A 12394-nucleotide genomic window follows, 5' to 3' on the forward strand; every position below is an offset into this window, starting at 1 on the left:
TATCCTTTGTTTAGTTCACGGCATGAAAAGACATTGGCACCATTCAACTGGCTAAGCATACTGGAAATGTGTGTACCTGGATGTTGTGCTCTTTTGATTGTCTTGTTTGCAAGACACATGTCAACACAAATTCACACAGACACTCCACTGTCCTTTTTAGGTACCACAACTACCGGCAACACCCATGGTGTTGGACAAGTAGAGCGTTCAATGATATCATGTTTTAGCAAAGTCTCAATTTCTTTTTCAACAGCCTCTTGTAGATTTGATTTGAGTTTTGTAAAGTGCGAACGAATACCCTGAGGCATCTTGGTGCCAAGGAATAAGGAAACATGAAGATCACACTTAAGATTTAGTAAAATGCCAGATTTTTGAGAGCTTGTGAAAACTCAAAAGGGAGGGGCCAGATTTTATTTCCAGGGGAAGCAGATTCCAGTTCTGAGCAGTGCAAATTGTAGATGAAGTGTAATTCTACAATAAAATTGAGCACCAGGACAAATGTCGTCATTAATGTGGCGCTGTACTTTCTTTGGCTTAAGTTTTCGTAATCCATGAAACAAGAGCATAAACTGATTCATTATGTTGTGATGAGCATTGATATTGTAATTCACAGAAATTAGCTCCATACCAGCAGCAGTGCTGAAGTTGAGTGGACAGGCACTTGACAAAGTGCCCTGAAGGACATTAATTACATCTTGTACCTTTGTTTTTTTATGTTTCATAGTCACCATAAATGAACCTTGACTTTCCAAGGCTGGCAAGGCTGCCCACGTATATATTTTGGTTTTCAAAGGTGTTAGATGGGGCACTGGAGATTGTTGATTGTACTTTTCAGTCTGCATGATGTTTATCAACGCATCACTGCCTATAATGAATGATATAGAGCAACCATTGACCTTCAGTTTCATTTTGGAACAGTGTTCAAAGGAATTTTGTGATTTCACTTGTCGATCTATTTTCGAGCTGGTTTCTTCCTAGCAAACGTACATGTGCACATCGTTCAAGAGTCAGCATTGACAACGCATACCCATCTTCTTCACTGTCACTCGACAGCGACGTTGAAGAACCTCTCTACAAAGAATTAGATGACAAACATCCTTTTTCAGGTTGAACTTGTCTCAACTGATGTTGCTGTTTACTTCGGTGAACCTGTCTGGAACACTGGAACTTTCTGGCAGCCATTTTATCTTCACAACGTGATATACTCACTTTTTCTCTCGCTTTGCAAACTGCTACAAAATGGATCTCTTTCCCACAGCCTTTGCATATCTGTCCAATGGCAGGACATTTATCTTCATGAGGAAAGGGAAAATCCACAACAAAAACACAGCTTCTTTATCTTTGGATACATCACTTTGCAGCCTTCTACCTTGTGTTTTTTCGTGCTTTTCATAGTCGATTCACTATGGGCTCCTCCAGCCTCCATGTCAGTGACTAGCTTTTCGGCATGTTCTTCAGCTCTGGCCACCATGAGCACATGCTCCAGACTGATTGTTTCTCTCAGAATTCGACGTCTGAAGGAATCAGACAGGCAACCATCTATGATTCTGAGATGAATGGCTTATTTGTCATTAAATGAGTTGAACCTACAGTGTTTCATGAGCATTTCAAGTCTTTCTACAAATTCATCCATCGTTTCACCATCTCTCTGTCTCTCCTGATTGAAGATGTACCTTTCATAGTCAACGTTTGGCATTGGATGAACTTGATGTTCAATGCCATCTTGACATCATGGTGAGATACAGTGTCCACCTGTGGTATCTTATTTATCGCTCCATTTACTTCTTCACCTGCTAAGTTCTTAAGATATTTGATGATCTTTTTGGCATCAATTATTTCCAGTGCATCACTAAAATCATCAAAGATTTCATTCCAAGCAGTCTATTTGGCGCCAAGACTCTGTTTTTCAGCGGTATTGAATAACTACGTTGCTTTTACGAAAATAGTAGCTTCAAACTTTGTACTGTTTCTGCAGCCGCTGCCAGGATAATATGCTGTTCATTCCGCAGTTGACTTTCAGCGTCTTCTGTCCCAGTTGCACCGCTTCGAATATCAGCCCACAGGCTAGTGCTAGGACAGTCATGCCCAACCAGCGGTGGTGAGGTGCCATTTTTTTCTTTGGTGGTGAGTAGCGGTTTTGTCTCTTGTTCTTCACCACTCTCAGCCTTCTGCATTGTACCTGGTTTTCACTGCCTTACCATTTGTTTGCGTTTATCTGCTTCCCCTCCCAGCATTCTCTTGCAGCTGGCTGTCGCCACTTGTTGCACTTTCTGAACTTGGTTGATACTGCCTTTGACATTTTTGTACTGTATGAATGGAGGCTCTGTGTTAAGTTGTGGCTTTGCACTACTTGTATCACATTAGCAATTTTCTGATCGACAATAAATGAAACTTTACCCGAGGTCTTCACTTTCTTCGAATGTCTCATTCTGGCTAAAGAGGAGCTTTAACTCCACATATGCCTACCGTAGATTCTTCACTTCAACTGAGGCGCATGTGTCACGCACCAGTATTTTGCTGGACCACAACAAACTCTATGGGAGAGCACTCTCGACTCTTCGGGTTGCAGGGTTTATGTATCCCCTATCTCATCGCCAGTTGTAGCGTCTTCCCCAGCCCGGTAGCATGTGAATGAATTACGCCACAGACGAAGCTCAGTATTACACGTCTTTATTTTTCAGAGTGTAACCGCTAACTGAAATGTACGGCGCCATGAATTTTTTTAACCACACTCAATCACTTACATCACTGGAGTACAGAGTCCGTTAGAGACCACAGGGGTTCAGTGCTCTATAATACACAAGACACTACAGCCTCATGGCAGTCCTAAGGTTTGAATTGTTACCCCACTAACAAGGCTTACCAATGATGGTCAAGTATACAATAAAAGCTCACGTATTGAATACTTCAGGGCAATACAATACAACCTTTACTTTCGCACATAATGACACTCCAGTACTTCACTAATGTTACTATGTATATTCCTAGGGTACATCACAATACCTGCATCTTCTTTGACCTGAGAAAGTCAGTTTTCATAATGTGGCTGTAAAGAGACTTTATGCACTGTGCCTCCTACTCACTCTCTCATTGCAGGGAAAGCGTCTACTTACCTCCCTTACATATCATTCATACTAAGGACAATTACTATTTGAAGACTTCGGGACACCTGCATTCTCAGAGCAACACACCCATGCAGAGAAACACAGGTCAGTGTCTTGCATGTTGTATGTCTCAGAAACAACCCAGACTGGAGCTTTGCAATATACATTATAACTGCAGACTTTAATTCAGCCAGAAGCAACAGAGGGCCATAGCTGTGAATAGGAATGGACATGCACCAAAAAGCAGCCATGCGGGGAGTATTCTATCTGTTTACTTTTTCACAAACAACAGCTATTGTTGTTATTGAATCCTGTGCCCTGATAAGCAAGCTCATATGTTGTCTGCAAACAACAGGAGCAAGACCAAAGCAGATGTATGTGGGCTCTTCGAGGGCGTAGGCAGATGCAGATCAGCGCATGCAGCGACTCCTCTTTAAGCAGGGTGAGGGAAGGGTCAGGCTTGCTGCCTGATGCTTTCATGCACTGGTGCACAGTCTCAGAAAAGCTCTGGGTGTTTTAATAGTGGAGTATCCAGGAGACCTTACCCGGCGGCACCTTGATCGGGCACTCTTAGGAAGTCCAGGCTGTGTGGTTTCTGTGCATTTTTATCTGAGCCACCTGAGACTTGCCTTGGCAGAGATGGCCGCTCCATCATGCTTGTGTACAGGTTTATAGAGCCCACGGCGTTCCCCGGTTTTGGATGATGCCCGTATGGGGAGGGTCTTATCACTCCATTCTGATGATGACCTGGGATGAGAGAAAATGTAATGAACAAAAGAGAAGAAAACAATAAAGGATATACAGGTTCTAAGAAACCTGTGAAAGCCATTGAAGAAAATATGGAGTAAAAAAAAATCTTTGAGTAATGCAAGGTGGTACCTAGTCAAAATGACACCGCATCCACAATTTAGAATGATAGACCCTGCACTCTGCAGAAATGGTAGCTAGTAGTATAATAGACAGGATTGCAAATCTCCACAACAGAAGAACGTGTGCATCATATGTATATGACACTCTCTAACACTTTAACCTTTCGAGTCAGACAATGTGTAGGTGTGGACATGGTTGGGTTCGCTCTCGTGTTCAACAGACACAATCTAGGCAGGTTTTAGACTATCCAGTGCATTATAGTTTTATTGTAGATGCATTTATCTTTAGCTTCATGCTTGCGTTGAGGCACCAAAGTGCATTAGTGAATGGGAATCTTGCTACACCATGTCACGTGGGAGGACCAGAGGCTGATTTCAGATAGCGATTCTGCCAAAGCTCTCAAGGACAAATATGAGTTTACACCCCAACTGTAACAGCATAAAATAATGTCTAAACTTTGCCGCAAACGTCTTCAATCAAATGACTGAAAACTCAAGATGATACTGTAAGGTGCGATCCACTATTATTCGTGGCTCAGAGTCGTATGAAAAAATATATTCATATTTAAAGAAAAGTCTGCCAAATGGTGTTAAAGAAAAGCGCCTTACTTTACCTGGAGGCGGTGGAGCCACTCTGCTTGGCTGTGCTCTACTGGAACTCCCTCGACTCTGTGCCATGTTCCTTCTTGTAGGGCCTAGAATAGACAAACAGAATGTGAAAAGCTGCTTGCAGGGATCATACAGTGATGCCAACCAGCGGTGCCATGTAGACATTGCAACATATCAGTTTAGAGATTATATACACTGGGCCAGACTTCTCCAATGAGCAGCTCGTGAGCTACTCGTAGCTCTGTGTGCATTCCAGCCTACTAAATTAGAACCGTTGGCTTGGTTGAAATAATGTACATACAGCTAAATTGTGTATTCAAGACAAAAATGTGTGCATTTTGGGAACTCATATCTGGTGTTTGGAGACAACATGGCTACATTTCCAAAATACATTTAAAGCACATTTGCGAGTGATAAATCATGTGGTGTGACTTACTAATAATACTAGTAGTTTTGTACTAATAGCATCATAGCTGTTTTGTCCCTTGGAGAGGCATTTCAAAATGACAAAACCTATTTACATTACTGTTGCACCCTATCTGAGGCACTGAAGTGATCACTGATAGTAATCTTGCATATGGAGGCCACTAATGTAAGCTTGTCTGGTGTGGTCACTATTACAACACTAATAATATTAGTAGCGTGCAATGATTTTCCTTGAACCTAAGCAGATTTTATCACAGATAAGGCTGAGACCCATGCACTGGTCTAATGGTTTTGAATTATTTCATAAGAAACCAAATACTCCTGAGTTATGTAAAAAGAATATAACATTAAAGGGCATCTCAACAGTTTATAATACAATTTATAATTAGATTTGTGCTCCAAATAGAAAGCTGTATTGTCAAGAGTTCATCTTAGGGCTTATTTCAGAGCTCGCACATATTGTTAAATAGTCCAAAGTAGTATTCACTGTCCACACCTGGGATTTCTCAGTTCAGTATGTTTATGAACTGTTCCTATGCTCAGGACCATACTTAGGCACATTCTATACTATATTCACAAACTCTAACAGGAGCTGATTGTTAAAATGTCAGCTCAGCCCTTTTAATAACAAACTCCTTAACTGACTCCACAAGAAATACTCACCCGCAAGGATCACCGCAAAAAGCACCTTCCCTTTCCGAGACAGACTACCCAATCACACAGCTAACACCTCACACTTAGACACCACCCCCTTATTACCCACATTTTAGTATTTTGTAGTATTCTGCCAGCAGAAGAGAATTCTTCCAGAGGTATAAGAGAATATATGATTGTTGAATATTTTGTTCATTGTGGCAGGGGGATAACACAGGCTCCCACATCCCCCGCGCTGCAGGGGGGCCCGCGCTACAGGGGCCCCCTCAACACAGTACTTTGTCCTGAGCGCTCCTTATTAAATCCGGAGCGGGGGGCCCTCTGTGTACATTGCATGGGGGGCCCTTAAACTTTTGTTACGCCACTGTATTGTGGCACCCAATATAGGGCTTGAATATAGATAATTGTGCACGACAGTTGCTTATGCACACCCATCCAAACACCAGCACAGCAATGCCCAAAAGGCAACATTAGCAGGACAGCATAACACAGTCAATGCATGTGAAAGTGTGATGCAGGCACATTGAACAATCATGGACTGGTGGCATCACCCATCTCCTAGTGCAGGTATGCTGCCAATCTCGATTAATCTTTCTTAGGGATCTTTAGGCTTACATAAGAATGGGTGAAGTGAAGCCCTAAAATCACTGTATAGAGGTCATGAAGCCTCCCTCAAAGGTTGGACGTATATGTGCAAATTAGGTCGGTGTGGTCCCCGAACCCTTGAAAGACACCTACTCTGTTAGCAGGACGGGTGGTACCCAAAGGGTTGGTAGAATCGTCCATGCCACCTCCTATAATGAGGTGCTAAATATCCACCACCTCGCTGAAAGTAGGCATTCTGCATGTCTTCGGGCCAGTTCTCTCCTAAGTGTGCTTCCTTATTACACAGAAATAAAAGGAATGCCACCTTTTTTGGGGCATAAGGCTGCATGTCAATGAGGTAGAAACATCTAGGGATTGGATAGTGTTAATGTTGAAAGTCAACTGTAGGTGGAGCCAGCATGACACCCAAATGACACTGGCTGCTTGACCCAACCACTAATTGGTGTAAAATGCACAGCAGGTGAATCTAGACAAGCTTCAACCTATGAAACATGGTCATTAAAGAAGAGACCTCCTGGACTGTCATATATTATCAAGGTGCATCTGCCACACCTGAAACACCTGAGTGCATGGTCGGCTCTAGGGCAGTGCGACCGGTGCCACTGCACCAGGCACTGACTTCAGGTAGGGATGCAGTATATCATAGTTTTAAAAGCACCTGCTGCTGTGTTCCTCGCCTCTAGCAATTTTCCAGCAACAATAAAAATGTCAAGATTACTCTGGTGATTATTGTGCCCGCTGGAGAGAGGTCAGCGCTTTGTCTAGTAAAAGTTTTGACTTATGTAAGGTAGCGCAGTGGGTTAATATACCTGCTGCTAAGAACATGTGCCATGCAGATCCCAAAGAGCATATAATGTAAATTGGTCAGAAGGTTACTGCTTTTGTCAGAGAGCGTTTATTCAGGGCCGGCTTTACGACGGTGCATCCAGTGCAGCAGCACTGGGCGCTGACCTGGAAGTGGGTGCTGCCGTGGGGAGGGAGGGCTGAGGTGGGGGGCGCTGTTTTTGGCAATTACTTACAATTAAAAAGCACCTGCTGCAGAGTTCTTTGTGCTGGAAGCTTTCAGGCATCAATAAAAATGTCAAGATAACTCTTGCGATTATTATTCTTGCTAGAGAGAGAGAGATTAGAGTTTTGTCTAGTGGCAGTTTTAACTCAACATAAAGTAGTGCAGAGGATGAACATGCCTGCTGCAAAGAACATGTCTGTATTTTATGTGGATAGCTGGGTGGATTAGTAAAGCCAACCCTTAAGAGTGTTTTAAAACATATGAAATATATGTGAGAGAAGTGCTATGGAGAGATGAGGTGCACTTTTGCTGGGTGGTAGATAGGAATCCAAGGACGAGGTCATGGAGGAGGGGGCACAAAAAGGATTGTAGCACCAGGCGCCACCAGCGTTAAAGCCGGCCCTGATCTTATTGTTACTTGCAGTTTATAAGTTAAATCCTAATGTAGAACAGTGAGCAATTAACTGTCATCAAAGAGCTGCATAAAAACTGCAAGGCATAGGTCGGAGCGGTATGATTATTTGCAGTCTTTCATCGTCCTAATGTTGGAAAATAGGGTAATTTAGGTAGAAATCAATTATTTTTATTAAAGAGAACCCTCAACCACGATTTTACGTTTTAAATTCTGAGTTTCTGCTTCTCCATACTAAGCACGCAAACTTTACTGTCTACCAGCATGGATGACATGTGACTCCTACACCTTGTAGTCCTCTGTCTTATGTAACGTTTCCTATACCCTGATTTACACATGTATGATTGATTGTCTCTGTGCAAATATGTATGTGATGCAAAGTGCTCTGACACCCTCCACTTGTATGTGTGGCGCTATAAAACCAATTAAATGCATCTGAGAGAAAGTGATCATATAGACTTGAGCGGCACTGTTAAAGGGTGGTATTGAGGGAATCCGTGGTGAAGGTGGTCCTTGGGGGGTGCCAACAAACATTGTCACACTGTGCATCACCAGCGCTAAGCCGGCCCTGTCTGTGTGTCGATTGTGTAGGGATGTATTTTCCGTTATATACCAATAAAATAAATAAATAAATAAATAAATAAATTCTGAGGTATAATTCGGTCTCTCTTACTTGATGAAGTTGAATGCAATTGGGGGAAATGCATTCCCTATGCCTCAGTTCTCTTGACAGCTAAAAAGTGAGTGCTCAAAAAGGCGCTAAGCACCATTACTGAATGCTATACAAGAATGCACTATTAACATTAAACAACTTCCAGCTTATTTCATGTTGATGTCGTTTTGTAATTAGATTAAATTATCCTAATAAATTCACGAGAGGACTTACGTGAATTCTTTGGAAGGCCTTGTCCGATGCTGACTTGAAGCATCTTGCTGCTCGGCTTCAGAATGGCTACATCGCCAAAACCTTGATTAAACTGCACCTGGCGAGAACCGCTTCCTCCACTCCAAGGACCCCAGTTCTCCTTTTTCAACTTCACTTCAAGTCTGAGACAGAGGCATGTAAAGACATTTTAATAGAACTTTATATGGGTTCCTGGTAAACAAATGTACTTAGAACAGCTTTAAGAACCTTCTTCATTTTTAATACACATCAAAAGAAAGTATACATTTTATTGGTGCAAATAAAATATACTACTGGTTTTGTACTACAGTAATATGAAGACAACCTTTAAACACTCAACTGTGATTAAAAACAAACAATGTCAAGAAAACAGCATTAGCAAATTAAAGAATTGGGGACCAGACTGACACTAATTGGTAGCTCTTTTTAGGCAAATGTATGCAATTAGTTAAAATAACATCACTCACCGTGCAAGAGAGGCATTGGCTGAAGTGGGCAGAGTTCTAATACCCCTGTGTTGTGTGCAGACGGAAGAAAAATGTGAATGCCTGTTGAACCAACCAATGGATGAAGAAAGCTGACCCAAATCCCTTTATGTATGTGGATTTTATTTGATTATATAAGACTGGTGACACAGCTACAGCTATCTCTAGGCCCGGCCAAAACATAGTTCCCTCATTGCAAACATTTACAGGTCGATAACAATGCCGTCCGAAAAAGCTCTGAACGGGATTCGGTTTTTGCGAATCCGATTCGGAACCTATGTTTCTGACGATGCAAGGAAACCATTTAGCTGTCAGAATTGGTTCCGAACACCAAGACGTTCAGAGCTGATTCGTACAGCTATGGGGACACAGTTTCCGAACGAGCAATTCCAATGACCGATTCAGACAGCCGTTCCGATTCGGTTTGCCCGACACGAAACGGAGGTCAGAATCTGACATCGGGGGCCCGTAGCCGGCCCCCTTACATTCTGAGGTCTCCAGGGTACCCATGGGACCCCCTTTCCAACCTGCACAGTGCAGCAGGCACCAAGGGGTGCCCGTCACAGGGTGCATGGTTTACCCAACAACCCCTTTTTTCAATGGGAGACTGCGTTCTCGTTCGGAACACAGGCTCCCATTGAAGTCAATGGGAGTCCGACTGAATCATATCTGGAAGCATAAAGATGCATCGTAATTGGTCGGTCAGACTCGCAGAACCCGATTAGTTTGGAAACAATTCCGAAACCGATTTGGTCGGAAGAGTTCCATATCAAGATCATAATTGGCCCCTAAGTTGTCATCTCGCTATTTTCAGTTTATAATAAATAGTAAGGATGATCTGAAAAATGGCCTAATGTTGTTTTGGACGTTAAAGATTTTCTCCTATGTTCAAAGGAGATTTCTATATCTCATATTTACAAAGAATCCCTGAAAATCTATGACACTTGCAGGAATACTTCTAATAGGCAAACATTATCATGTAGAAATACAATATAGGGTGTTGAAATAGCCAATGTGATATAGAAGCAAGGGTAGAATTAGTAGATTAGTGGCAGAAATACGAGATGAGGAAAGTTGGAATTGATAATTTGACTAGGATTGGGTGAATGTAAATAATTCTATGATATTGTAAAATTAGCCCATATGACTTTGGATGGCAGCAGAAATGGCAGAGGACAACTTGATACTGCTTGCAGCTCTGAACAGCAGATGGAAATGTTTAAAGATACTACAAATGGCTTGTAAAGCTGACCACTTTGTAAGCTTCAATGTTTGTGAAGCTTAAAATAAACATTGTGCAAAGTTGTGACTCAACTCTGCTCACTGCTAAAATCAATGAGATCTAACAATATATGTGCAGAAGGGAAGAGAGCAATCAAAACAATCATCTACATAGTACATATTACGAGGATGATGTGGAGTACTGGGATTAAGGTGCAGATCGCAGCATGGAGTGTGCAGAAGAAAGTGGAAGGATTAAGTACAAAAGAAGAAAATCAAATTTTGATGGGATTCAGAGAAAAGCGTTAAGAGATCATAGCAGTGCGTGAAACAGACAGATGATTGCCAAGAGATTGGACCTAGAAGAAAGAAAATAAAAGAGTTGCAAATTTGAGAATTATCTGCATGCAAATTGAGAACTCAAAAGATTAGACCAGGGATGCCAATGGAGTGGCTTATACTACTAGTATGTCTTTCCAAGTATCTACATACAAATGCTTCAATGCTCTTGGTATTGACAGCTAGCTAGGGCCCGTTTCGTAAAAAGTCCCCTAAAGGCAAATGTACTAAACATGCCCGCCATGGAGTCCCAACCAACCCGATCAGACGCATTTTCAGAGTCAAGCAAGAGTAGGACTGCATCCCGACCCCCTCATGCCTGGCTATGTCAATCAAATGTAGATCCTCCTTATCGCTGTCACCAGTTTTCCTTTCCTGAATTAAGCCTGCATGATCCACATGGATCACTCAAGTAATAAGTATGGCAGCAGAGTTCTCAGTGCCTGGATCCCCACACAGGTTATTAGCCGCGCTTTATAAGTCCTGTTTGATTGATCGGTTTGAGTATGTCTAACCTCTGCACATCAAGCATCGGGAGGAAAATTGGCCTGCATGACGAGATGTGAGAGCCTACATGACGAGAGGTAAGCGTTCCCCTCTAGAGGCTACCTCTCACTCTGCGCCAATTCACCCGACATTGTGCTTCTTTGAGTTTAACTTCTGTTACTGTCAAACAACTTTTAAGTGAATGGTCTTGTTATAAAAGTGTCTTTCGCTACCACCTTTGAGAAGTCCCACACCATAACCTTCTCCAACTGCCCTGCATAATTATGTATTTCTTAATCTGTCATCTTAAGGAGTCAAAAACCACCGGGTCTCTTTTAGTCTCTTGTCCACTAGCAAATAATTGATCCTGAAAGATGTATTGTAAAGAGCACAGTGGGGAAGTAGTCTGTGCTAAAGGGTCCCTGGTCTTTTAGCCTCATATCATGCAGTCATTGCTTCCCTGCTGGAAAAATTCCCAGGGTTCATGCTGTTTTCTCAATCACCTGTCTTGACATCAGCATTTAATGACGTTGAAATCCGCTCCATCCTCACCCATGACCAGTGGAAATTTGTGAAATGTCTTTGCTTCCGAATTGCCTGCCTCAGAAAACTCTCCTGTTCCTGGTAGGGAGCACAGGCAACCGCACTGGTAATACAATTCCTTTTTACGATCCTACTAACCACCACCTAGCATCCCTCTTTATCTTTATTGAACCCTGATTCAATAAATGCAAACGTAGGACCTATTACTACTCCAACCCCTGTTACCATCTTCAATGCAGACTCTAAATAATTGCTTAGGGAATGTCCTACATCCCAGCCGCCTCTTGATCATGCACCACAGAAGATCCTAGCAAAAAATACATGAATCCACTTTTAAAGCTTTCAATCAATCAATCAATCAATCAATGCATTTATATAGCGCACTACTCACCCGGAGGGTCTCAAGGCGCTTGGGGAGGGGGGGTCCGCTACTGCTCGAACAGCCAGGTCTTGAGCTGTTTCCTGAAGGCGAGGTGGTCTTGGGTCAGGCGGAGGTGAGTCGGGAGGGAGTTCCAGGTCTTGGCGGCCAGGTAGGAGAAGGACCTTCCTCCTGTGGTGGCTCTTCGGATACGGGGGACGGCGGCGAGGGCGTGGCCGGTCGATCGAAGCTGGCGTGTGGGATTGTAGAAGTTGAGGCGGCTGTTGAGGTATCCTGGGCCTTGGTTGTGTAAGGCTTTGTGTGCGTGGGTGAGGAGCCGGAAGGTGATTCTCTTGTTGACCGGGAGCC

The 12394-nt window shown here is 42.8% G+C and overlaps 1 protein-coding gene across 2 annotated transcripts in view; it reads right to left on the minus strand.

Moving 5' to 3' along the window:
- Positions 1–12394, minus strand: part of MYO1E (myosin IE) — a 616637-nt gene that overhangs the window by 36641 nt on the left and 567602 nt on the right. Inside the window, exons 24-26 of one of the 2 annotated variants that reach the window (XM_078685186.1) lie at positions 8576–8736; positions 4588–4668; positions 3734–3851 (exon numbers count right to left, since the gene is read on the minus strand). In XM_078685186.1, coding sequence (XP_078541312.1) covers positions 3734–3851; positions 4588–4668; positions 8576–8736 — 360 coding nt within the window. Of the gene's footprint in view, positions 1–3649; positions 3852–4587; positions 4669–8575; positions 8737–12394 lie in introns of both variants that reach the window. The other variant, XM_078685185.1, reaches the window with a different exon arrangement.

The sequence above is a fragment of the Lissotriton helveticus genome, chromosome 3_2 (genome assembly GCF_964261635.1).
Source record: "Lissotriton helveticus chromosome 3_2, aLisHel1.1, whole genome shotgun sequence".
Lineage (NCBI taxonomy): Eukaryota > Metazoa > Chordata > Amphibia > Caudata > Salamandridae > Lissotriton > Lissotriton helveticus.